We start from the raw sequence: 26,966 nt of genomic DNA, 5'->3' as shown, positions 1-26,966 counted from the left end.
AAGACAAAAAAAAAAAAAAAAAAAAAAAAAAAAAAAAAAAAAAAAAAAAAAAAAAAAAATGAAAAAACAAAAAGAAAAAAAAAGGGCAAAACGCCAGTTGGGAAAGAGAAAGAGAAAAGTTGACAACAATTACACAAAGCCGGATACAGAAACAATAAAAAAAAAAGAAATTTTTAGACTTTTGTGCAGGACTCGGACAATCAGTTCATTAGGGCGCTGGTTTTGGAGTGGGAGCGGGGCCGACTCCTACAAAAAGTAGCGGTTTGCAACCACCTATGGTGTGTGGGGTTGTATTTCAAAGAGAAGATGATGCATCGGAGTCAAACTGAGCTCCAGTTGCGGAGTCTGAGGATTGTATTTGATATATTGTTGCCTATTTCAAAATTTTTTTGGTGTGAGCTAAGCCTGTTTGAAAGTGTGGGCAAGAGATGAGAGGAAAAACTAGCGATATCTTATCTGTGGTATGGATGGACCACTGCGTTGTTAGGTACCCAGGAATAAGTATGTGCATTGATAGGACGAGTACGCTCCGTAGCTTACACGACTGTTTCAATTTAACGCGATACCTACTCTGGATGCCAATGCTCGTTCTCTGATTATGCCACTACACTTAAAATAAACACCGTAGAAACAAAGATAGCTTCATCAGTGTTAACTGCTGCTTCCTTCTGAAGCTTCTTGTTGATTGGTCTCGTGGGTCTAGTTAAGAGTTTTGCGGAAAAAGTATCCACAGTATGGGATAAGGTGGGTGCTGATTGTCTTACGAGGACAAAGGAGACAAATTTCACACAAACGCTTATCTCCTCTCTTTTTAAGCTGTGTGTTGAATGTAATTGGAGAACCATGCAAGGCGAACGAAGGCATTTTCGTGGAAAATCATCTTACACACAAAAAAAAGGGTCAAAAAATTTTTCTTCTTTATTCAGAAAAATTGTAAAGGGCATTTTGATAGAAGAGTATTGAGTTTGTGTAATATTGTAAACTTCTTTGATATGCCGTACAAGAACCAACAAAAAAAAAAACAGAACCTAAACTCCGCAAATGTAAGCTGTGAGTTCACTTAACGGCCTTTCTCAATGATACGGGGGACTGGTCTCGGAGTTACCTCGCAAGAGATGCTCATAACCGGAGCTGCTGCTAAGTTTCATTTCACCCGGAAACGTTTGTTTCGGGCCAATGACGTAATTAAAAGTACCAAGCGCAAGTCCTAGACTGCTACATTCTCGCTATAATTGAACACTTTGATCTGCTGTTCCCCCTCTTCAGTTATATACAATCTATTTACACGAATCATTACAAAGAAGCATTTTGCCCAATCAACTCCATGGCGTTGGAATTTCCTTCCTTCAACTCCTCTGTCCCCAACGCATCAGCAAGACAAAGCCACGGGTCCTTCGTTCCACCCCACTTCAATACACTTTCCTTGTACTTGATTCCGGCTTCGTGACTCCATGGATCCTTGTCAAACAAACCTTTCCAAAGCTTTTCCGCAATGGCTCGATCGAGCAAGTACAGATAATACACAGCACCGTAGGAAAATAAATGTGGAAATTTTCCATGCCAAGTTGACCACTTATCAGCAAATACCCTTAAATCTTGCTCAACTGAATGATAAATCTCTGTCGAGTTGATTGCGCTCAACCCAGATGCTAACTTGCCAACCATCTCGGGACTGTGCAATCTCTGGTCCAACGTAGCCATTTTGCTTTGCATAAACGTTTCGCACGCCGAAAGAGTGTTTTTATCATGATGTGCTTGCTGTAGCAAACTTTCGGAGATTGGCTCCCCCGACTGGTAATGTCTCCCTATCTTTGCCAAGACTCGCAAATCTTTGCTAAATGATTCCATCAACACAGAAGGAATTTCAACAAAGTCCGTGGCGCATCTAGTTCCCGACAAGTTGTGCAACTCTGTACGTCCGATCATTGAGTGCATTGCATGTCCCATTTCGTGGAATATGGTATCGACTTGATCAAGTGAGAGTAGTGTGGGGCCCTTTTGAAAACTGTCCCTAAAATTACAAACCAATGAAATGACGGGAAGCTGGTAATCCTGATCGAGCTGTACTTTTTTTTTGTATTCAGATATATTCTCCCATGGGTGTAGTCTTCGCAGACAAGTAATCGTGAAATGCGAAGGCATAACCTTTTGTGACCAGAAATCAAGGTACAAGTACCCCAATATCTGGTTGCTTCCATTGTCAATGACTTTCAACTTCCTCACCTGGTTCGACTGCCATACCTCTCCCAGTGAGGTAGCTTCGGGAACAAAGGAAACATTGTACAATTTTTCAAACAATTTGCTCAATCCTGAAATAACAGTTCCCACTGAAAAATACTCTGAAATCTTTGTTTGCACAGCGATATCCTGTTGCTTGTGTTTTTGCATCCTCGACACTAACAAATCACGATCCCATGGCTTAATCTCGTCCAACAACAAGTCGTCATCCTTTTGGACATTCTTCTCATCATTAAATGAATTCAAAAGCTTCAACTCGTCCAAAACTGTACTACTCTTCAACGAGTTTTGTATGTTTTTCAAGAACGCCACAACATTTTCTGGTGACTTTGCCATTTTATGCTCTAGTTGATAATGAGCATACGACTTATACCCCAACATCTGTGACAACAATGCTCGGTATGCAACAAACCTATCGAGTATGCTTATCAGCTCCAAAGAGGAGTTGTGCAACGCCACCCATACCTTTTTCCTCAACTCGCTTGATGTACACTTTGTTAATATGGCGTAGGGAATACGTGCGAATAACGGAACATAATACTCGTTGGCAATCTTTTCACCTTTGTATTTTGACTGAAGCAAAAGAATCTCTTTTTTAATGTGTTGATCTTCTATACTTTCCAAATCTTGAGTTGTGATCGCACACCAGGACGAATCCAGCGCATTGATTTCATTGTTGAAATGAGACCCGAGTAAGGAAATCTCTTGTGTAATGGCAACAAAATTGTTTCTTGTTTCGGGGTCCATGTGGATACCCGATCTCTCAAAGTCCTGCTTCAAATACTCCCCCACTTTTATCTCCTCCTCGGTCAACTTCGATGCAATCACGGAATCGTTTAACACATCAATCAAAGTCGTATATAGCTCCACGTTGGTATTTAGTTGATTCATGTATTCGAAAAGGATCTCATGAGTCTTTTGAGCTGCGTTCGCCCATTTGGCGCTGGGATGTACAATTCTGATAAATTCGGCAACATCAATCACTCGGCAAAGTATGTCGGATAGCTGATCTAACTTCTTTATATAGTTTAATTTACCTTCATCGGAGGTATTGTTGAGCATTTCCTCGACTAATGATTTGGCATCCACCAAAGATTGCTTTGAGAACTCTACCAACCCCAGTGGACTTGATAACATCTCATTTTTGAATAAGCCGGTCTCCTGTTTTTTGAATGAAAACGGAAGTTTATAAGAAGAGGTGTTGTTGAAGTCCTCGAAATATGCTTGGTCGTCAAATATCTTGGCCAAGTCGTCTTTATGTGCCACCTGCCAAATTGGCTTAGCACTCGAAAATGGCCGCCTTCCTATTGAGGTATACTGGCTTCTGGATCGCCACCCATATCGTAGGAAAACAGGTGGAGCTCTCATGACGACAACACCGCGCTCGATAAATTGATATACAGCTTGACTTGCTATCCCTAGATTTGCCAAACACTCTAAATGCGCCTTTTCTATCGTGTAAAACCCTTCCTTTCCGGTAAACTAGCGCAAGGCTTATAAAACCTGGAAAGGGAAGAAAAAAAAAAAAATGAGAAAAGAAAAACAAGCTGACAGATCAACACAAATCAACTACTGCTCATAATTACTAAAGTCTCCTTCTCCTTTCGATGCATAAGCTATGTCCTATAGACCAAACGCACCATCTCAGCCGAGCCAATCCACTGTGCAGCAGCTTAACAACGACTTGCCAAGTCACTTGGCGAAACAGTTGTCTCAATCCCATATTCTGAACTCGAGTCCCGCGGCAATAAAACAGCCGCTTCCACAATCGCAAGCTCCCAATATGAAAAAAAGATCTGTTCGTGATTACCAATTTGGATCGATGATTGGTGAAGGGTCTTACTCGACTGTTTACTCAGCAATGGACAAGCTACTGAAGAAAACATACGCCATCAAAGTGTTGTCGAAAAGACACATTGTGAAGGAAGGTAAAATCAAGTATGTCAACATCGAGAAGACCACCCTTCACAGATTGGGACACCAACACCCTGGTATTGTGCAATTGTACTACACCTTCCAAGATGAGTCAAGTTTGTTTTTTGTTTTGGATTTTGCCGAGTATGGTGAGCTTTTATCCATCATAAGAAAACTAGGTTCTTTGTCTGAGCCTGTGTCGAAATTTTATATGTGTCAAATTATTGATGCAGTAAAATTCATTCATCTGAAGGGGGTAATACATAGAGATCTCAAGCCGGAAAACATCTTAGTAGGTCATGATTTCAATTTGAAAATCACCGACTTTGGAGCTGCCAAACTCTTGGGGGGAGGTGAAGAAGACGGAGAGAAGATTGACTATAATTCTTTCAATGCAGATGTTGATACTCCAGGACAAGTGCCTAAAGAGAGGTTTGGCTCTTTTGTTGGAACTGCAGAGTACGTTTCCCCGGAATTATTAAAAGACAACATTTGCGGCTTCGAGTCTGATATATGGGCCATAGGCTGCATTCTTTACCAGCTCTTCAACGGCTCACCACCATTCAAAGGTAATACTGAGTACTTGACATTCCAAAAGATCATTGATCTTCAGTATTCATATAAATCTCCCAAACCACTTCCTAGGGAGGTCACGGAAATTATCGAGCGAATATTGGTGGCAGATCCTTCTGCTAGACCCGCCATTCCCGATATAATGTCGTTCCGGTGGTTTAGCGATGTTGATTGGAGTGATCCCAAATATTTGTGGCACAGGAAGGTGCCCAAACTTGAAAGCTATTTTGGCACAGAAAGTATATCCCAACCAATTGTCCCCAAGCTTAAAAATGGAGCAAACAGAGAGATGAACAAATCCAATTCGTACCACCATTTACAATCTCAGATCAATGCGTCCGACTTGGGCTTTTTACCCACGATAGGAGCAAAGAAAGCTTTTAAACCTCCAACGGCCATAAGAAAAAATACATCGTCAAATGGTATTTCAGATGTGACTCACCAATTTTTGCCAAGTGTTCTGCCTCCTAAAAGGCGTGAGGTGCCACACACAGCAGCACCACTTACACAAGTGAACCAACCTGTTTTTTCTACACCCGTCAATAACAATCGTACCCCATTGGCCACACCGCCACAACCACCGCCACAACCACCGCAATTGCAAGGTGAAGGTACGTCTAGACATTTGCAAGGTCTGCAATTGCAACCGCAACTGCAACCGCAACCGCAACCCAAGTCCCAGCCACGTGGAAAGCCTAATATTCGAGCAAACACAGCTTTCCAAAATATGCCCTCAGCTTCGAGAACTACAACTGCTCTGTCTCAATCCCCGAAGATGGGCTCAGTCAGTAAACAAGATACATCAGGAATAACAGAAGGAATTACTCCTTATGCCCCTGTAGCTCCCAAGGCTTCTCCCGATGCGGCTGCTGCTGCTGCTGCTTTTGCAAAGCGGAGCAATTCGCAAGCCAAACCGAATACCACGCCAGTATCCAGTACTCGTTCAGAAAATGCCACATCTTCCCAAAGGAGTTCACAGAAGCAAACAGTACTTAAACTACACGAGGTGTCTAGTTTACTTGCATCCAATGAGAAAATTCTCAAAATGGATCTTTTGAAAAGAATGCAACTCCCCAAATCATCCTTGTCGTTGAACTATGAAACTCTTGACGACAGTGTGTTGGAAAAGATTGTCACCGAACACGCGCAAGTTTTAAAAGAGAATTCAAAGTTGGTGCTCACGTTTGTCACCAACATGGCCAGAATTTTCCTTGTTGATTCCACCTTAGAGGTGATGCTAGTTGACTTGAAGGCAAACAGTGGGGGAGATTACTTTATGTACGATTATGAGTTCGAAGCCGACGAGGAAGAGCAGAGTAGTGGCCCTTTAGGGTATTTGATAATCGAGGTTGTCAAAGAAAATGGGGACTTGTACTTCCTTCAGCAAATTTCTAGCAGATATTCTGAACCGGAGATTATCAAGGTAGTGGACAAGTCTGGCAAAGAATCATCAATTGGCAAAGGACATGGATGGATTGATTGTCTATTGATTGCACGAGAAACTTCAACAGTCTCGCCTGGCGAGCACAGCAATGCCAATGGTGTTTCTGCTCTGGTATCTGGCGTCTCTAATGGAACGGTAGTCAAAAAAAATACTGATATCAAAAGCAAGAAGGGGAGTGGAAAAAAGCCTAAAAAGGAAGTCAAACGTAAAGCAAGCAATCTGCCTTCTTTGCGCTCAGCGTCATCGACTAATCCAGCAACCAATTTCGCGCGTGCAGCAGCAGCGGCTGCTCGTCAAAAGTGATGGAATAGATACTTTATAGATAAATAGCAAGTAACCAAAAAAGAAAAAAAAAAAAAAAAAACCACTGACTAAAGAGTATGTATTTGATATTCACGTGCGCGAATCGACTCTCTCCGAAGTAAAAGAAGAAGAAGAAGAAAAAAATGATCGCAAGAAGGATCACACCCAAAAGTTCAAAATCTAAGCGTCCACGACTACGCCATCACAATGAAGAGTACAAGCTTTGATGATGTTAATACACACGCCCTCGACTTTTATTTGGTGCAAGGGTTTGGAGTGTTTTGGCAACAGATTTCGCAGGATGTTAAAGCTGGAAAATTCGTGTTGGATGGGGTGCATGAACTTGACAAACAAGAACTCGAAACGGCTTTGGGTTTTATAACGGATGTGATTATGAAACAAACGTTAAATGAGGATAAGAAGAAAGATGTTGCCGTCTCCAACGCCGAAAAATTTCGGAACAAGTCCAGTATTCAAATTATTGAGCGCGTGTTGAATAGTCAGCACCCACCAAGTGAAAACGAGTTCCCAAAGCTAAACACAGTTGAATTGATTGATTCACTAAAGCATTCCTGTCTGTATGCATTGGCAGAAACCAGCAAACGCACCAGATCAAAAATTTTTGAGTTGCTTTCGCGTGTTATAGAAGAGAACCCAGACTTTCAAAGAAGCGGTGAGGGAATCTCAAAAGACTTGCTCCTATATGCGCTACATCACCTCAAAGACATAAATGATAGGATGGGCCAAGGGATTGAGCGACTTACTGAAGTTGTCTTTCGAGTTTTCCGTAAATATAATGAGCTGGATGTGCCATACCAGGCATTTGTTCAAGCTTTTCGATCTAAATTTGTTTCGGTTTTGAACATGCTAGCATCGGGGTTGGAGGAAGCAATTGAACGAACCCAAAATTTAGTAAATGAATTACGCGAAAAAGGAAATAACTTGATGGCCTTTCAAAGTTACGCACAAGCCATCAAAGTCTACACTGAGGCGTTGCTACTTGCCTCACCATTTGCATATGCTGATGTACCACAGATCTACACAAACAGGGCCATCGCATTCATTGGTCTCAACTGTGTTCCCGAAGCTATAGACGACTTGAACACTGCTATTTTCTTAGACCGTGCATTTACTCCAGCATGGACTCAGTTGGGCTATTGCCACATGTATATGGGAAATGGATTGCTCGCTCTAGAATGCTACGATACTGCTTTGAAAACGTATGTGGGAGAAGTGTTGCCCAATAACTTTCCAATCAAAGAATCTGTTATGGCAGATGAATACAGGGACTTGAGGTTGAAAACAGTCTTGCCCCAATTTGTTCAAAGATTGAGCTCGGCAATTGCTTTGACTGAGAAGAGAGCATACCAACAAAATGCTCCCGATGATAAAATCAAAGCCGTCATAAGTGATGTGAGGAAATTGCTTGCTCGACTTAGGGCTGTTGGTCCCGAAGATGATCGCGATTGTTTCACCTACACTCCCTTATTCCGTGACTCGTCTTTGAGAGACCTTTCCCAAAGATTCAATGAGAGTCATCCAAACATTTTGACCCCGGAAGCCACGCAAAATATTCTCGCTAGAAACGGAATGGAGACGGCGACCATCACCCAAGTGGAAGCGCCTCCTCACGCAAACTTCAATCGTAACCCTCGCGCTGGAGATAACAATAGGGGTGGAAGTCCCGATGTTGGGGTTTTTGGTCCCGTCAACTCTGAAGCTTGGCCACTCAGTAGCCTTAGAGATATGATAGGGGACTTTACTGAAGGTGATGCATCTGGACCTGGGGGACGACAAGGCTCACGACAACCCCCTCGAGCTGAAGGAGGTCCAGGAGGAGATACTGGTGGTGCTCCAAACAATACAACAACTAACAATATACGTGGAACTAACGGAAACACAAATCCAAGGCCCAACGAACAGCCAGGGTTTGCAAACATTCTACCTGACGCATTACGCAATGTTTTAAGTCCGGGTATACTAAGTAGCTTCGAAAGGTTTACGCAAGGTAATGGAAACGCAGCAGTTTTTGTCAATGGAGTTGAAGTGTCCAATAGGAACAACAGTGGAAGCGACGGTGACAACCAACCAAATCATTTCAACACTCAACAGCCGGCAGGTGCTCAAAGACAAAATGCACTGTCGTCAGACACAAGAAATGTCAATAATACCGAGCCTGGATCTGGAAGTCAAGAGTCTTCAAGCGACCAGCAGTTTGAATCAGAATTACAAGAGGAAGAGTTAGACTAAGTGTATCTACAACAATAATGTCCAGTTTTAGCTTGATATTAATGTACAATCCCGTGTGTAAATACAGATCTAATCCTTTTTGGATTTCTTTGACTTCTTTTCCTTCTTTGATGACTTCTCTTCCCCATCTTCTTCTCTCTTTCTCTTCTTCTCCTTCTTCTCCTTCTTCTCCTTCTTGTCCTTCTTCTCCTTCTTCTCCTTCTTTTCCTTCTTTTCCTTCTTTTCCTTCTTGTCTTTCTTTGATTTCTTCTCTTTCACGTCCACTTTCTCATCAACTTCTTCAGTTTCTGATTCATCATCCGAATCTTGTGCAGCACTCGATGGGGCATCAGCGTCAACATTGTAAGCTCTGGCCTCAGTAATATCAATCTTTGGCTGCTGTCTGCTAACTCTTGAAGTGGTTCTCATATCCCTTCCCTCCAATTGACTCAATCTGCCTTCAACCTTGGCTCTGTTTTCCAAACCGAAATCTTCTGAGTCGTCTCTTTCTTCATCAAAGCAGTCGTATCTCAAGGAAATGGCGGCTTTAGCTGCCAAAACCCTAGCAATTCTTCCCTTGTTCTTACCACTAGCTTGGCCAACCAACGAAGCGTGATATATTATACCATACTTTGGAGTGTCGTGTTTAGTCTTTAAAGCTCTGAATAAAGCCTTTTCTGCTCCCAAAATTTGTACAGTGGATGCAGGTGCCTTTGCCAAAGATGTCAAAGACCCAGCGTGTGCAATCAATCTAGCTCCAACCAATTCTCCAACCATTGCAGTCAAATTTGGGGCAATGGCTCTCATCCTCGAGCTCAAGTAGTTTGACAACTGTTCTCTGTACGCGGCGAAATCGACAATTTGTTCGGCTAGAGCTTTGATGTTTTCCAAATCATTTTCAGTGATTTCAGTACCCATGGAAACTTCGGCAGCTGTTTTAACTTGTTCTTCAACTTCTTCGGGCAAGATTTCTGACAATTCTGTCTCTGCAGCATTAGATCTAACACCCATGGTCAAAATAATTCTGGCAAATGCAACAGAGTCGGTTACAATCTTTGCCAATTCTGGGAAATGCCATCCATACCATTCTTTGCATCTCATGGCATAGGTATTCAACTCCTTGTCCAAATCGTCCAATAACGCAATAGCTTGTATAATCATTGTGTCCACCTTGTCTGCTGAGAACTTAAGTTTATGACGGCCAATGGAGTGTGCTAAACCCAAGGACATTTGATTGAGGGCGGAATTATCCAATCCTGGTAACAATTCTGGTAAAAACTGTTTGATTGCTCTGTGTAAGTCTAAAGAGGCTGCGTCGGATACAACTTGAAAGTTTAAACCTAATTTGTTAATGGAGTTACCCAACTTGGTTTCTGAGACTATCAATGTAGATTTCTTGTCTGATTTGGCATCCTCTAACAATTTCTTCAAACTATCGGAAACTTTTCCTTCCATTATCGCATTGGCCTCTTCCAAAGCATTGGCAGCACTTTGGAACTTTTCAAAACGATGAATTTTGAATTGGTCGGCAACTTTTTCCAAGGAATTCAAGTCTTGGATCAAAGTAGATGATTTGTGGATCTTCTTATCAGAGGCTTTCAAAAGCGCATACCCTGCTGCTGTTTCTGTTAAAATGTAAGCCATTTTCGTATGGTGTTATGGGTAGTGCTCGGAAATAAATTTGTATGAGAGCGGTGTGGTGGTTTGAAGTGAGTAGAGTGATTACTTGTTTAACTTGAAAGGAGATGGAAGTTGAATTGGTTCCTTGTGTTTTCTTGAAAAATTTTTGAGATGAGGAACAAACGAAGAGAGAGGGAAAGAGAGAAAAAGAGAGAGAGAGAGAGAGAGAGAGAGAGAGAGAGAGAAAAGAGAAATTTTCTCTTTTTTTCGTATTTGCTCTGGGTCACATGACCAGACAGATATGGAGGTACAGAGGACGATAAGACACACACCTTGCACACTCACACAAAGAGATAAAGGGTATTCTTGGAATGTGTGACGAGTACTTGTAATTGTAGAATGTTCAGAGGTACTTACCAAACTGGTTGTAAACAGTTGTTGCGCACACATGGTTTCCGTACAGTGAAGTAATAACCACAATACTTGTTTTTTATTTCCTCTTTTCATTTGCACCAGCTGAGGATCAGGTCTAGCTGATCACTTTACTGTGGGAAAGTTACAACTGTGTGTTTCATGTATTGAGGTGGAGAGACTAGTTTTGTCTTGGTTTATCGTTTTCTATGTGTTTCTTTCACCTATTATTTGCTGAAGTATATTAATAGTCATCACTGAATATAATACAAGTTCGCCATAACAGTCAGCGACTCCGACTATATACACATATACATTAAGTTTTATTTTTAAAGAACGAGGCTATAGAGAGGTGATGATTCCCACAATTTGTTGGGTGCAAATTTCGCCTTCACCACTGAAAATGATACGCGCTGCTCGTCTTCAGCTATGCAACTCAAAACATTTAAACATTTATTCATCTACAAATCACCCACCACCCACCGTATATGACATCCAACACAAACTATGCAGAACCACAGAAACCACGAAATTCTATAATGAAGTCTAACACTGCTGACACGGAATCGATAAAGCCACTAAAAAGACCCAAGAAGCAATCGTACTTTTTCAAACCAGTGAATAAACTAACAGGAGATGCAGAAAGTCATGCCCAAGTGATTAAACCAATAGATACAAATACATTTCGCTCTCAAGTTCAGCCTGTTAGAGAAGTCAATAGTCAATCGCATGCAATCGAACACAGCCCCAAGCGTAAAGTCAAAAAACACTTGGAAGTCCAGATTGCCACTGATAACTCTGATGATAGTTTTGATGGAGTGCGTTGGAGAGATAGCCCTGATTCGAAGTCGAGCCATCTTGACGAGGTGAAAGTAAATACTTCCCGACACGGTGTACAGTACTCGTCATCCCCTTTGAAAAATATCAAGCACATCGAAAAGGAGTCGGGAGGTGGAACAACCGAAGTGTTATCAAAGTATGGCGCAGATTTCTACAACGTCTCCTCGATTTCACCAAAATTGACAAAGACACGTTCGGACTTGAGCAGCAAAACTAGTAAATTCAAAGCTGAGTCGATAGGAAGGTCTTCTTTGCAAAGAACAAAATCAACTGGTTTGGAAAGTGCCGGGAAGAGTCTGTGTTCGGGATTGGTGCAAGGTGCGTTGAGTAGCTGGATCAGTAAGCTAAATAGTGACGAGCATGAAAAGCCAAAGGCAATTAACATAAAGCTGTCACCTACAGGTAAAACTTATGATGACACCTTACAATCAAATGACCCCTTTTCTGAGGATGAGGAGATTTTGAAAATGTTGTCGCAACAAGAAGTTAAGCAAGAATTTTCCAAAGATAAACAACTGAGTCCTGATTCATCTCCTTCAAAGAGTAAACAAGGTTTGAAATGTGAAGATTTGATATCCTCTCCAAGAGCTGACCTTTCTGAAGATCCCTTTTCGGATGAAACGGACCCGGAGATTTTAAATATTTTGAACGGCGTGGATACAAAAACATCCGTCTTCACAAAGTCGTTCAAAGAGGGTATGCAAAAATATGAAAATCTTTGGCTAGAGAAAAGTGGGGCAAATGAAAAGGAGGAGGAGTTTACTGACATTGCATACGGCAGATCCATTCTACGAAGGTTAAAAATTCTCAATTTCATAGAGCAGGTTTATGGAGCAAATGGTAAAAAGCAAATCATCTTGGAAGTTACCAATGCTGATAAGCAAACTTCCAGGCTCATTCTAAGGGGAGAATATTGCGAGCTTGATTTTGGTGTGAATGATATAATACATGTCATCAACACGGATAAAGGGAATCCTAACTTGATTGACGATACCCACAACTTGCTTGTATTGAATCCTGATATTTTGATTTCGGCTACCAAGATAGCTCAACAAATAAACTGTCCTCGAGAGACGGTTTTGGTGTCGCGATACAAGTTCCCTGGGACCACCTCAATTCCCATCATTGTAGGAGAGATGGTGCATTATATATTCCAAGAATGTATGGTGGCCGAAAATTGGAGCTTTGACTTTATGCGGGAAGTTTTCGATGATTTGAAAGAACAGTATTTTTTGACTTTATGCAGTATTGACAAGGACATGGAAGATATAGACCAAGAAGTGGAGAAGCATCTACCCTATTTGCAACAATGGTTCGAGAGTTACTACAAAAAGGTTCCATCTAAGCGATCCAAAATTGATGATTGTCTGGAGCGAGATCAAATTGCATTCGCTGTTGATGATATATTAGATATAGAAGAAGAAATCAGGTCTCCCGTGTTTGGATTGAAAGGTATGGTAGACGCGACAATAATTGCTAGTCTACGAAACAAGAGCGTTGACGGGAAATTTTTGTTACCTATGGAGATCAAGACTGGACGTGAATACATTAGCCATAGTGCACAAGCATCATTGTATGCCCTTCTTTTCAAAGATCGTTATGACATGGATATAGACTCGTTCGTTCTTGTTTACACGAAGGAGGGTGTGACAAAGAGATTTCAAATACGTGTTTCAGATTTGCGATCATTGATCAACTTGAGAAATCGTGTTTCTCAACACTTACGATCGGGTACTACATTACCTGAAATTTTGCGTCGTTCAAGTTGCGAGAGATGTAATGTTGTTTCTGGATGTATGGCAATAAATTATTTGTCAGAGGATGGAACCAAGGAGAATTCTGGTATCGACGAGGATGAATATGACTCAATCACAACCCATTTACAAAACCCAAAGTACAAGGAGTATTTCAATACTTGGGATACATTGATATCACGAGAAGAGTCTGTCATGACCAAAAGTTTGAAACATGTATGGACTTTGCCCACTTATTTACGTGAAGAGCAGGGTACGTGCTTGAGCAATTTGAAAATCATTGATTCGAATGATAACCTGAGCCTGGTATTTTACATTGCCAGCGCTCACGGAGATAAATCACAAGAGAGGCAGTTCATGTACACTTTTGTCAAAGACGAGGATGACGCATCTTTCAATATGTTGTCTTCAAAACTCACCTCCGGTGATAGGGTTTTAATCAGCGATGAGGACGGACATTTTGCCATTGCTACGGGCACAATCAAGTCCATCTCGCCGTCAAAGATCACTTTAAGTACCAGACGGAGAATAGTGACATATGACATGAAAATGAGCAATTTCAGTGAAAAGAATAATCAGGTGATGGAGAGTTTAATCCATGGAAGTGAGATATCTCGGGCTAAGGGAAACAAGCGATTTATCATCGATAAAGACGAGATGTTTTATGGGATGGGTCTTGCCCGGTATAATGTCTTGAGAATATTCTTGCCTGATTCACGAGCCGAACTACGTGATTTACTAATTGACTTGAAACCTCCAAAATTTTCAACCGATTATGAAAAGTATCCATTTGATTCCAAGTTCAATCACTGTCAAACAATGGCTCTCAATAAAGTATTTGCCGCAGAGGATTATGCGCTTATACTAGGGATGCCCGGAACCGGTAAAAGTACCATTATCGTAGAGATGGTCCGAAGAATTGTTGAGGAAGGGAAAACAGTCTTGCTCACTTCGTACACAAACTCAGCTGTTGACAATATTCTTTTGAAAATCGTCGAGAAGATGGGGGATGACGAGGACTTCAAGTTTTTACGGATAGGATACCCATTACGAGTTCACAAATCACTTCACAAGTACATTCCCGACTACAAGGAGCCCATTAAGTCGCGAGCTCAGTATAGAAATACATACGAGATGCCAAATATTGTGGCCACTACTTGTTTGGGTATCTCCGATTCTTGTTTTAATTTGAGACAAGAGTTTGATTATTGCATTGTTGATGAAGCTTCACAAATTACTGTCCCCATCAATTTGGGGCCTATAAGTCTTGCTAAAAAGTTTATACTAGTTGGAGACCATTACCAATTGCCTCCACTAGTTCTACATCCCAGTCCAGAAGTTCGATACGGGCTTTCGAGGTCTTTGTTCAGGATCCTTGCCGAGGCACATCCAGATGCAGTAAGTGAGTTAACGGAACAGTATAGGATGTGTGAAGATATAATGCAGGTTTCCAACATTTTGGTGTATGAGAACAAGTTGAGGTGCGGATCAGAAACAGTTGCTAACCAGTACATGGACATTCAACATCCCGAGGCGGTTACAAGTCTAATTTCGCCGGAAACTCCAAAAGAATCACAATGGATGGATCTTGTCTTTGACAAGCGCCGGAAAGTACTATTTTTTGATCATGATACTGTTCCCGCATATGAAACAGTTTTTGGAGAAGCAGTGCGAAATTCAAGGGAAGCGACTTTGATACAGCAAATTGTCAAAGCGTTTGTTACTGCAGGTGTGGATGAGTCTCAAGTGGGTGTGATGTCCTTTTACCGCTCTCAGCTTGAACTCTTAAAGAGAAACTTGTCTTCAAGAACAGAGTTGGAAATACTAACTGCAGACCAGTACCAAGGCAGAGACAAGCAATGTGTGATCATTTCTTTGGTGCGGTCCAATAAGGAGAAAAATGCTGGTGATCTTTTGAAAGAGTGGCGACGTTTAAACGTGGCAGTGACTAGGGCCAAGTCAAAATTGATTATTTTTGGATCAAGGTCCACCTTATCTACGAATGTCACTACAAAAACCTTTATTGACTTCTTAGAGCTGAAAGGTTGGTATTACTCCCTCCCTTGCGATGCAGACAAGATTTATGATTTGCCACCATCAGCAAGTAACTCTCCAATAAAGAGAAGATCGCAAAGGGCATGTGTGGGCAAGAGCAATGCTATTCTCAAGAATGTTATTGATGATATTACTAAATAGACCTTAATTCTATATTGCGAAAAAGTGAAACTCGAAATTACCTCGTCTGAAATGGAATTGATTTCCGTTCCATTCAGCTCTGTCTTGCGCTTGTTGCTCGGGCTCGGGCTCGCGTCTCTCCTGATTCCCATTCCTCATGCGTCTCACTTGTCGAATTATATTTTGGATGAAAAAAACAAGAAAGAATATGAATGTCAAAGTAATAACCAAATAGTCGCCGACATCATAATTCTCCACAAACTCTGTGTCGTAAGATGTACCGTAATGATGTGCGTCTGCCTTGGATAGGGATTCCATTTGTTGAGCACTTTTCTGCTCGCCAGTGGTTTTCTTGCCCAACGATTTCAAAGCGCTGAACCAACCACTTGAGTGTTCATCCATTCGATAATTGGCACTATTTCTGTTGAAAAGATGTTTAAATCTCAAACGTAAAAGGGCCCAGTTTATATGAGCACTGCTATATGTGGGCTTCAATTGTTGTGTTTGTCGCTCTAAATCAGACTTTTCCTTGTATTGCAAACTTTGGTCGTAGTATCTTTTTGCCAAAAAGTAGTCAACAGAATGATTCTCTGAACCTAACCCATACTCGTACATCTCAGCCAACTTGAAAGCTCCGTGCGAAGAATGTTTGTCTGCTGCGATTCTATAGTAATTGAACGCTCGCTCATAATCTGGTTCAATTTGTGCATGCCCGTCTTGTCCCTTGTATATATCTCCTAGAAGAATCGTTGCATCTACGTTCCCCTGCTTCGAGGCTCGATCGAGATATTGTATAGCCAAGTTCAATCTGTCGTGGGTGAATGTCTTTGTCTCTTGCCTTGTGTACAAAGGTTGCACTTGATATAGCAAATGTGCCGCAGAGACTTGTGCTTGTTCATAACCCTGCTCGGCTGCAATCAGGTACCCAACTAGAGCATTGCCAAAGTTCCCACTTGCAAGCTCATCAAATGCATATTTCAAGTGTGGTGCGTAAAATGAGGTTAATCTTTTCATGAATTCCCGGTAATATAAGGCAATCTTTGCGCAAGTTACTCGCTCTTCAGGTTCTACCAAGTGCGCCAAGCCTGATTCGAGAAAATTTCCAACATAATACAACGCCTCCGTGCTACCATAATAAGCTGCCTGTTGCATGTGCTTATAAATCAAATCCCTATTCTCATTAGACTCAATAGAGCCTGTGCCAACTGTTTCCATCAACAGCTTTGCCAAGTTCTTGGAGCCTGCGCCCCGTTTCTGCTTAGACGCCAAAGTATAGTACTCCATTGCTTTTGTTCGATTCGCTTCGCCCACGAGTCCTTGCTCTTCAATAATACCAAGCTGGTTAAGAGCCTCTGATGAGGCTTTTACTTTCAAAGAAGTTTGTAAAATTTGCTGTGCTTTCGATGCGTCTTTTTCAACATACAAGCCCTCCAAATACATGCGACCTAGATTCACCTGGCAAAGGCTCAAAAACACTCGATCGAGTCTGTCAACATTCAGGTAGTCTCTTGATCCATAGTACTCCTCACCTATAGCTACGCATTTTTGAAATTCTCGGAAAGCTTGAGCAAAGTCCCTTTCCGTAAAGTAATCACCCCTTAAATGCTCGAGTCCATTGTAATAAAAAGTTGCATATTCATGATCATTCGCATTCAATTTTTGCTCTTCAATTTGAGTTCTGATATCTGCATATTTCCGTGATGGAATGTCAATGGACGACACCGTTTCACTCAATTTTTCTCCATACAATCCACCATTGAAATCAGAAACTCTAATATTATAGTCGATATCAGCAATAGGGGTTCTTCCTCGGTCAAATCCCATCATCAGTAACCTTGATAGATACGGTAACGCCAATTCGCAATTCGAAGGTACGCCTATTCCTTTCAAGTTCCGATAAGCCACAACTTGCAATGCATTTATATCTCCATTCTCCGCGGCCACTTGGTAGTACAAGTTGGCGCGTTTTTGATCAACAGGGAACTCGCCAAAAAGCCCTGTTGAGTGAATGAAGCCTAACATGAAATAGGCATGGGCATCTGGCCAAACTTCCAAGGCTTTCTCGTAATAGTTTTTCGCTTTGTGGTAGTCAGTGGGCAAGGAGTAATTCCCGAATAGATACAAGTCTCCTAATGTTATCAATGCTTTTGGATTGTTTTTCGAAGCGGAAATTTCTAGTAACGGGAGAACTGTCTCCGTTAGCTGTTGTGGTGGTGGTGGTGGTGTTGAGGGTGGATTGTGAGATCTGTATTTTTTTAGATTGTACTGCCGCTTTATTGGGTCATACGGTGGTATTATCAAATTATTTTCAATGTTGTCTGCAGTGTATATGCGTTTTCTTTGATACTCTGCTTCAATCTGGCGTAGATGTGATACAGCGCTTTCGTATTCGTTAACGTTTGGAGGTGCATCGGCTACTGTGTCTTTAAAGAGACAAAGGTAAAGAAACAAAGACCGAAGTAGTGAAGTTCTTTGCATGATTGGAATCGGCACGTCACAGTACTACGGGGAGGTGGTTAGTGATCAATTGTAGTGGCCAATGCAAAGAAGTGCAGTGGTGTATTCGGGCGTAAGACGAGTTACCTATGTCAAGACAAGACAAGACAAGACAAGTCAAGCAATGTATTTAGCAACAAAACTGTGTGGCCGTGGTCAGAGAAAAAGAGAAAAAAAGAGAGAGAGAGAGAGATCGTGATACGTAATCCAATTCCCGCGACCAAAAGACCAGAAAAATTCAGACAAAATCTGCCCACTCCCCTTCCCCATCCTCCTCCCCTGTTGTTGATAAGCCATGGCGCCCATAAGACTAACAGAATCACGATCGACTACAAACGAGTCCAATGAAGCAATATTCCGATCAGCGCCAATGACGTTGGTGCAGTTTTATGTCACCATAGAATTGGCACGGGAAATGGTGGGGATGTTGGGAAACTTGGGGGCGGTCCAATTCAGGGACTTGAACTCCAAACTAACGCCATTTCAACGCACATTCATCAATGAATTGAAATCTATTGATGCAATGATCAGTCAATTGGCTTTTCTTCGGACAACTATGGACAGTTTAGGTACAGTTTCAGGAGACTTGCATGTAAATTTAAGAGCAGATATGAGACCCATGCCATCGACTTCGGACATGGACCAGTTCAAAATGAAGTTAAATGATTACCACGACAGAATCAAACATTTAAATCACTCTTATGCAAACTTGGACAGCCAGAAACTCAAGTTTATTGAAAACAGATATGTCATTACCATACTAAATAAATTTCACTCGTCGACATTGGTGGACAATGCTCATGATCACGATCATGATGATGACACTGAACTCGATAGCGAAATAGCACTTTTAAGCACACGTCAGAATAATAGTTTGGAATTGGGAATGGAAGTTCATAGCTGGGAAGAATCAAGTTTCAATTCAATAGCGGGAACAATTGTTAGAGACAGGGTGCCAGTTTTGAGAAATATTTTATGGAGACTTTTGCGGGGAAATATGTACTTTCATGACATACCCATAGAGGAAGAACTTCCAGTAAATGACAAATCCACTGAGAGAGTATTCAAAAACGTCTTTATCATGTTTATCCACGGTGATGTGTTGCGGTCGAGAGTGCGCAAGATCATACAGTCATTGGACGGTATTATATTCGATAATGCTTCAGGTAACTCGGAATCGCGAAGAGCAACCTTGGACGAGGTTAATGGTAGGATTGAAGAATTGACAAACGTGGTTGACAGCACTAAAGACCAGTTAATTACAGAATTGAAGGTTTTCCAAGAACTCTACCCTGACTATTACTACGTTGTTCAGCGAGAAAAGTTGGTTTACGAAACTTTGAACAAATTTGACGAGGATAGTACCAGACGGTGTTTGGTTGGAGAAGGATGGATTCCTTCTGCTGATTTTGAAAAAATACGAGGAGCGTTGAGAAAGTTGGTCAAAGACAAGACAAGGCGCGATCGTGGGTCTGCTACTACTAATCATCTCAATGACTCCCTAGATATATCCGTTGATACAGAAACTGATACATTTGTTATTGATGATAGTGACCATGACATATCGGGTATAGATTTTGACGAAGGAAGCGAGGAGGCGGGATCATTGATTGCCGTGGTGAATAAGCTTACCACCAATAGGACCCCTCCGACGTATCACAAAACGAACAAGTTTACAGGTGCATTTCAGCTGATTATCGATGCTTATGGAATTGCCACCTATGAGGAAGTCAATCCTGGTTTGGCAACAATCATAACATTTCCATTCATGTTTGCCATTATGTTTGGTGATTTAGGGCATGGGTTTATTGTTCTCTTGATGGCATTGTACTTGATCATCAATGAAGTTTCATTTGGTGCAATGCGCAATAAAGATGAAATTTTTGAGATGGCATTCAATGGGAGATACATAATCTTGTTGATGGGAATCTTTTCCATGTATACTGGTTTCATTTACAACGATATCTTCTCCAAATCAATGGCCATATTTAGCTCTGGCTGGGAGTATGTGTTTCCTGATAATTACGATCGGCAAAAGGGTGGCACTTTAACTGCTACAAAAATTGAGGGCAAAACATATCCAATCGGTCTTGACTGGGCATGGCACGGCACAGAAAACAATCTTTTGTTTACAAACTCTTACAAGATGAAGTTGTCGGTTTTGATGGGGTATGTTCATATGAACTATTCGTTGATGTTTAGCTTGGTCAACTACTTGTACTTCAAGAGAAAGGTTGACATTATTGGGAACTTTATTCCAGGCTTTCTTTTCATGACTAGTATATTTGGATACTTGGCGTTAACTATTGTGTACAAATGGTCGGTTGATTGGTTGGGTTCTGGAAGACAACCACCAGGGCTCTTGAATATGTTGATCAATATGTTTTTGTCACCAGGAACAGTTGAAGAACAGTTGTATCCTGGTCAAAAGTTTATTCAAGTGGTATTGGTTCTTCTTGCGCTTATTTGCGTGCCTTGGTTGTTGATTTATAAACCATTGACGTTGAAGAGACAGAATGATAAGGCAATAAGATTGGGTTACACTGATTTACATTCGCAAAGGAATCATTCCATCATGTTGCATGAAGAAGAAGCAGCTTTGGAATTGGAGCATGAGATAAACAATGAACATATTGACGATGACGATGATGAGCCAGAAACCGATGATGAGTTTAGATTTCCCAACGATATTGAGCCAATGTTTCACTCTGCAGCAGCACACGGCGACGATCATGGAGAATTCAACTTTGGTGATATCGTTATTCATCAAGTGATTCATACTATTGAATTTTGTTTGAATTGTGTCAGTCATACGGCGTCGTACTTGAGATTGTGGGCTCTATCGTTAGCCCACGCTCAATTATCGACGGTGTTATGGTCGATGACCATACAAAATGCATTTGGAAAGACTGGTGCTGTTGGAGTTATTGCCACTGTGGTTCTTTTCGCCATGTGGTTTCTGTTGACGGTATGCATCTTGGTTTTGATGGAGGGGACTTCCGCCATGTTGCATTCATTAAGGTTACACTGGGTAGAGGCTATGTCCAAGTTTTTTGAAGGGGAGGGTTATGCTTATGAACCGTTTGACTTTAAGTCTATAGATGTATAGGTAATAGAAGTAACTTGTCTTGGGGTAGAATGTATGGTGGGCTGATGATTGATATGGAACAACTTGTAAATGCAATTGTCATGTGGTTAGTAGATTGTGTAGGCTCATGCAGAGAAATAAAAGATTAAGTATTTACCCAAGTTTATAGAACATAGGTTTTACCTCTTGGAAGCATAAGTTCATAACCTTTTTCCTTTTTTCTTTTTTTTTTTTCGTATTTTTATGTTTTATGCAGAGATGTACATAACATTTTGCATACGGTTCTGTTGCCATAATATTCCAACCTAACCGCCATGCAGCGGTTAGTAGCAAGTAACGCACTTGTGTGACCACTTCGGTTAATCTTGTCGCCGAAGGGACTTCCGTTTGTTTCTTTTGGAATACTGTTGTGTCTGCACAGTATCAAGGAGTTCACTCTATCTTTCTGACGTGAGTACAAAATTGTACTCGAAAAGGTTTCGTTCTCTCTCTCTGTCTCTTTTTGAATTGATGGTGGCAAAGCTGAAAGACATTAGTGAAGGCTGTGTGTTAAGTTTGATAAGAATTAGAGAAGAGGAATCACAGGGTAGATGGTAGCTTTCATCGTCGTATCCATCGTATAGAAACAGTGTCCTCAACTCGCTCGTTATCAAAACAAGATGAAATACACGCAATACCCAAGCTAAAGCTGTTGCGAAAACAAAAGAAAAAGAGACCTTGTTCACTTTCTCTGTGTAGCGAGAGAGGCGAGAGAGTGTGTCGACCAGCAGCACTTGTGCACACCCACATTATTGTATACTCAAAGGTAGTGTACTCAAGCACAAGTTGAGCTAAGTAAAGACTTTTGTGTAAGATTCTATGGTTGCCATGACAACAAAGATTAGAGAGCTAAAAAAAAAAAAAAAGAAAAAAAAAATATATGTATTCATTTCTGTTCCTGCACAAAAGAATAAGGAAATTAGTTGCAAACGTTTGATAGAGTATAAAATAAAAACAATACAGTTTGAAAACGAATTTATTTTCTTTAATTTTTTTTTTTTTTTTTATTTCATGTCATCAATGTCATGCAACACCATGTCAAATTTTGTCTAATTTCCAAGTTCTTTTTTTCTTTTTTTGGAGTAGCTAGGAGAAGTAGCATGGCTTACGTGTAATTTTACTCTGTACCAAGCAAATTCACTACTTACAAGTCCATGTGTGCAGGCAAAACATTCGCAAATTGGAAACTTTTCCCCGTTAAGCTCTGTTGCAGACACTTTGTTTTCTTTTTTTTTTTTTTTTTTTTTTTTTTTTTTTTTTTTTTTTTTTTTTTNGCAAAACATTCGCAAATTGGAAACTTTTCCCCGTTAAGCTCTGTTGCAAACACTTTTTTTTTTTTTTTTTTTTTTTTTTTTTTCTGACATTTGATTTTCGCAGCCAAACACAAAATTCTGGGCTCTGTGTGACTCAACGAGGCGTGTAGACCAATCAGATGATCCATCATCAATGATGTAATCAGCAGATCCCAGTAGAAACCAATGCCACAGTCAGTCAAACTCTCACCATAACTCTCTTAGAGTCATCTTTACACCCCTGCGCATACGGTGTTACAAAATCCAATTATGCACACCAATATCTAAAATTCTATTTTGCTGCTGTAGATTGTCTGTCTCTATTGTTGTAGGTTTGTGTGTATTTTGGTTCTCATTATATACAGCTATGAAGAAGCAGATGAAAAACAATAGGAGTAGTGGTAGCATACCTTTTGGACTTTTTCATGCAGGCTTTAACACTCTCTGCATATCGCTACTTTGCTACGATCTTCGTCCTATTGTTTAGGACAACTTTATACCCAAATAGGCTAATTTTCTATGCATGCCAGTGCAACACCCAAAAAATAAGTTTTAACATAGTGCGGATGTAACAAGGCATTTTGCTTCTTTTTTTTTTTTTTTTTTGGACATTACTTCGTTCAAAATAAATACATAGCTTTAACAACCATTTGGAAGCTTTTAAATCAATTCATAAAATGCAAAATATGGCAAAGATTTTCTAGTTTTGGAGTACTTTTTTTTTTAATTTCTTTCTTTTTTTTTTTATCACAATCTAGGATCATCCAAATCGATCCTTCTTCCTGAAGTCAACATTCTTTGAACTTCATCCAATGTCCACGGCCGTAACCGATTCCTCATTTTATTATGTAACATCTCCTTAACAACCCCAACGGTGACATTACGCCTCCTGGCCTCCTCTTCAACAAACTTGATAATCTTCAACCTCGTGTGACGGAACTGACGTTCGGATGAACCATGAACCTTTAGCCACTCCGTGACTGATATATTATGCTGTGCTAACTCTTTTTCCAAATTCTTGAAATCATCCCACATCTCATACAAGGTACTGGCTTGACGCGATAATCGTTTCTCCAAAGTCGATTCTCTTGGCGTTTTGACGGGTTGTGCAAATTGCGTCAACAAAGAGGAGGATGAGCTTGGAAATGGTTCTTGAGGAGGCTGCTGTTGGTGAGGAAATTGAGCAGGTGAAGTGTTATGACTAAAGGATGTATGTGACAAGGACAGCCTAGGCACATTTTGCTGATGGTGATGGAGATTGTGAAGGTGATGTTGTTTTTGTGGTGGTGGCTGCTGGGGTTGTAGTTGCGACAGGGGTGGCTGAAATTGGGGACTGCTGCTCGATACCATGGACGACCTGGATGAAATAGATGCTTCCGAAGGTCGGTGTGTGGAAGTTGTAGGTGCAACATAAACTTGTTGAGGTTGTTGAGGTTGATAAAATGTGGGAGCAGGTGGACTATATACAGAAGGATAAGTCTTGGTATGCAGCAAGGCAGATTGGGATGGCGATGCAGTCGAAGTAGTACCACCCTCCCTCTCCCTCTCCCTCTCCCTCTCCCTGTGGTGTTGATCTTGGGACCTTAAACGTGATAGCAAGCCTAAAGTGTTGTCAATTCCAGCTCTTATATGCTCATTTTCACCACTATTAATGTAGCGTGCTGTATCTTGCAAGCTCTGTTGGGCCAAGTACTCATTGTTCTTATTCTTTGATGACCCTAGGATGATTAAGCCGTTAATTGAGTTCTGAATGTTGCGTAAAAAATCACTTTGTTTGTTCATGGCCTCCGTCTGTTTTTCAATAAAATTGTACAAGTGGTTGGACACTTGAAGCTGTTGCTGTAGACCGTTTTCAATGTCCTTTTCCATTCTCTTAAGTTTACTGTTTTGAAACTCCATTAGTCTTTGCATGTCCTCCTTGGAGTCAAAATCAATCGACGACGGCCACGGGTCGTCAGAATCACTCTCTGTCTCATCGTCCTGAGGATTGAAGCACGACTCTCTCATCAAACGATCATAGTCTCCATTCTTCTCAACTTTTTTTACAAATGCTTCAAATTCAGGAGAGTTGAATATTTCACATTTCAGAAGCGGGTTATGGGGGTACCTTTTTTTGATAATAATCATATCTTGACACAAACTTTCTCTCAACATTTTGAGTAATTCTCTAACTTGTTTTTGCTTGACATCAATAGTTTCTTGACTTGCCAAAGTGCAGTTTTCACTACCACCCACCTCACTACCCTTCCGTGGTTTACTTCCCTTCTCTCCTCCTGCCTCGTTGATAAATGGGAAAATTTTATCTAGCAAATTCTGTGGGGGGTTGCAGGCACTTCGTAAGATGGAATAATCCTTTTCAGTATCAAAGCCAGCCACCTGCACCACGGTATCAAACGGTAAATCCTCAATCATTTGGGCAGACAACCTTGCTGGTAGCTCAAAAGCGTGGGCTAACAATAATCTCCTCAAGTTGGTATCACTTCGATTGAAGCCGGCAATTTTCAAAACTTTACCAATCGTCTTTGCTTGTTGAGACGATGACATTGGTACGACGCTATTACGTCCTCTAAGAAGTTTGACCTTAAGTATTGAAGTTGTATCCTCCGGGTCCTCTAACTGTAACTCCAACTGGCCTTCGTGGTTGGGTATATGAAATCGACTGAATAAATAGGCACTGATTGCTGAACAAGGACAAAACTCGACGTACCTTGACCTCACGCATGAACTGTACAATGTACCACTGCTAGCTAGAACTGAGGAAGACTCATGACTCCTAACATCACTTTCTTTGGCTTGACTTTTCGAGAACGAGTCGGAATCCAAACTATCATCACCTATTCGCACGACAATATTATCAACGTTTCTCATTTTCCTCACTGACAAGTCTCCTATGGCTATGCTTGTCTTTTGTAGATCCGATAGTAGCATGGTCCGTGTTAGACTCAAGTCGACTAAGCTGCGAAAGACTTTGTGGTGGTCGATTTTTGGGTCAAAATTGACGTTCTTGTGCGACCACAAGGGCTTAACGAGTTTGTAGTAGTCGTCTATCGTGTACTCATGATCATCTGTGGTTGGTGATTCATCTGAATCTGATATCATGGTCTCACGTTGATCTTGTTTCTCTTCTTATAACCGGTTTCTTCTAGTAGGTATAGCAAATTGCTCTGATTTTGCATTTTTTTAAAAAAAATTGACCAGATGTACTAGGCTTTAAATGTTTTTCCATACATGTTAAAACAAATCTGCGACTTGAAAAAAAAATAAAAAAATAATAATATTTTCTATATTATTATGACAACAAAAACAATAGCGAGCGAAAGGAAAAAAAAAAAAAATAAGAAAAAAGCATCACAAGTGAAGAAGAAAATTTGATGAACAAAACTGACAAATATTGAAAAGTAAAAAAATTTAGACCACAGAAGAAACCCCAAAGAGCAACACTCGAAATTTCCACTTTTGTGGTTAAGTGTACGTGTGTGTGTGTGTGTGTGTGTTTGAGTGGATTGGCGGTGTATGAATAAGTCCAGGTTTTTTGTCGGGGTATAACACCCAGCTCCCTTGCTTTGACCTCCTGGTTCATGCTTCTACCTTGCTTTGACCTTCTCTTTAATGCTTCTACTTTACTTAACTCTCCTGTAAAACATTCATCTCGTATCTTTGTCTTTAGTGAGGCCAGATATTGTGGCATACATTTTGTTTTGTTGCCTTTTTTTTTTTATTTCTCTTCCCAAACTGTTACTCGATATGGCTTTGTGTTGATTATGAAGGAATGGAAAAAAGCTTAAGCAAAGTAAATGCGGTTTTGTGATCCCACTGTAGATGAATTATGTCTTTCTTGTGGTGTTTCTATTGGTAGTAGGCTTTTGTGTATCCGGGTACCATCATGCATAATTCTATTATAATCACACAGTACATATGGACAGCTAAAATTCTGCTGTTGTGTGAGAATTGTGTTAAGTTCGTGTAAATTTGGCGATAAATGACTAAAAATCCTTGCTTCTTTGAGAACAATAGAATTTTTTTTTTTATTTTTGTCTTTTCTGTTTATGAAAATTTTTCGGATGACGACACGCACGACACATGACCATGGCAAATCACCAGTTACAATTTCATTTCATCACCACCATATGCAACTAGGGTAATAGTAACTGCCTGAAAAAGAAGGTAGGTGGGAGAGGGGGGGGAGTGTTTGAGTAAAACAATGCGATATCCTAATATGCATTCGATGTGGGATCTTTGAATGGTCTGTTTCTTAAAAACGTCCTCTTATGCAATCTGTAATTTGGCGTACAAAGTCTGCGCTGTGTATTTGGTCCCTTCTTTTCCTTTTCAGTTGTCGTGATACCTAGAGTGTGTAGTTTAGAACGTGGTTATTATTAACTGGTCAAGCCTCTTGGTATCTGATTTGATTAACGTGGAATCTTGTGACGCTATTTCAATTTCTTGCAACGCACTAGGACAGTTTACAGAGTGAAGTATGTCCATTTCTTCTCCTCCATCAATCCTTGTTGGTCTTGCTGTATAGAGGATTGAAGTAGGATTGAATCAGG

The 26,966-nt window shown here is 40.8% G+C and overlaps 8 protein-coding genes across 8 annotated transcripts; 4 read left to right on the top strand and 4 right to left on the bottom strand. All coding sequences in view use genetic code 12, as the record gives it.

Annotated features, from left to right (window-relative positions):
- Positions 1–1,293: 1,293 nt before the first annotated feature.
- On the bottom strand, positions 1,294–3,606 carry KGF57_001416 (metalloendopeptidase; the record flags this gene model as incomplete). Its single annotated transcript, XM_051750619.1, has 1 exon — positions 1,294–3,606. The coding sequence occupies one exon, from the start codon at positions 3,604–3,606 to the stop codon at positions 1,294–1,296; it is 2,313 nt and encodes a 770-aa protein (XP_051610075.1).
- Positions 3,607–3,856: 250 nt separating this feature from the next.
- Positions 3,857–6,472, top strand: PKH3 (protein kinase; the record flags this gene model as incomplete). The annotated part of the gene is made up of 1 exon (XM_051750618.1): positions 3,857–6,472. One exon carries the CDS (start codon positions 3,857–3,859, stop codon positions 6,470–6,472), a length of 2,616 nt encoding a protein of 871 aa, XP_051610074.1.
- A 207-nt stretch (positions 6,473–6,679) lies between these two features.
- On the top strand, positions 6,680–8,722 carry KGF57_001414 (tetratricopeptide repeat protein; the record flags this gene model as incomplete). The annotated part of the gene is made up of 1 exon (XM_051750617.1): positions 6,680–8,722. The coding sequence occupies one exon, from the start codon at positions 6,680–6,682 to the stop codon at positions 8,720–8,722; it is 2,043 nt and encodes a 680-aa protein (XP_051610073.1).
- A 69-nt stretch (positions 8,723–8,791) lies between these two features.
- Positions 8,792–10,345, bottom strand: NOP5 (RNA-processing protein; the record flags this gene model as incomplete). The annotated part of the gene is made up of 1 exon (XM_051750616.1): positions 8,792–10,345. The coding sequence occupies one exon, from the start codon at positions 10,343–10,345 to the stop codon at positions 8,792–8,794; it is 1,554 nt and encodes a 517-aa protein (XP_051610072.1).
- An 875-nt stretch (positions 10,346–11,220) lies between these two features.
- Positions 11,221–15,522, top strand: DNA2 (bifunctional ATP-dependent DNA helicase/ssDNA endodeoxyribonuclease; the record flags this gene model as incomplete). The annotated part of the gene is made up of 1 exon (XM_051750615.1): positions 11,221–15,522. One exon carries the CDS (start codon positions 11,221–11,223, stop codon positions 15,520–15,522), a length of 4,302 nt encoding a protein of 1,433 aa, XP_051610071.1.
- A 9-nt stretch (positions 15,523–15,531) lies between these two features.
- KGF57_001411 (ubiquitin ligase complex subunit) lies at positions 15,532–17,979 on the bottom strand (the record flags this gene model as incomplete). The annotated part of the gene is made up of 1 exon (XM_051750614.1): positions 15,532–17,979. One exon carries the CDS (start codon positions 17,977–17,979, stop codon positions 15,532–15,534), a length of 2,448 nt encoding a protein of 815 aa, XP_051610070.1.
- Positions 17,980–18,292: 313 nt separating this feature from the next.
- STV1 (Stv1p) lies at positions 18,293–21,106 on the top strand (the record flags this gene model as incomplete). The annotated part of the gene is made up of 1 exon (XM_051750613.1): positions 18,293–21,106. The coding sequence occupies one exon, from the start codon at positions 18,293–18,295 to the stop codon at positions 21,104–21,106; it is 2,814 nt and encodes a 937-aa protein (XP_051610069.1).
- A 2,057-nt stretch (positions 21,107–23,163) lies between these two features.
- KGF57_001409 (uncharacterized protein) lies at positions 23,164–25,515 on the bottom strand (the record flags this gene model as incomplete). Its single annotated transcript, XM_051750611.1, has 1 exon — positions 23,164–25,515. The coding sequence occupies one exon, from the start codon at positions 25,513–25,515 to the stop codon at positions 23,164–23,166; it is 2,352 nt and encodes a 783-aa protein (XP_051610068.1).
- Positions 25,516–26,966: the final 1,451 nt, after the last annotated feature.

This window comes from Candida theae (assembly GCF_024610275.1).
Source record: "Candida theae strain CBS 12239 chromosome Unknown scaffold41, whole genome shotgun sequence".
In the NCBI taxonomy this organism is placed as follows: domain Eukaryota; kingdom Fungi; phylum Ascomycota; class Pichiomycetes; order Serinales; family Debaryomycetaceae; genus Lodderomyces; species Lodderomyces theae.
This window is presented reverse-complemented; position numbering and strand designations above follow the sequence as displayed.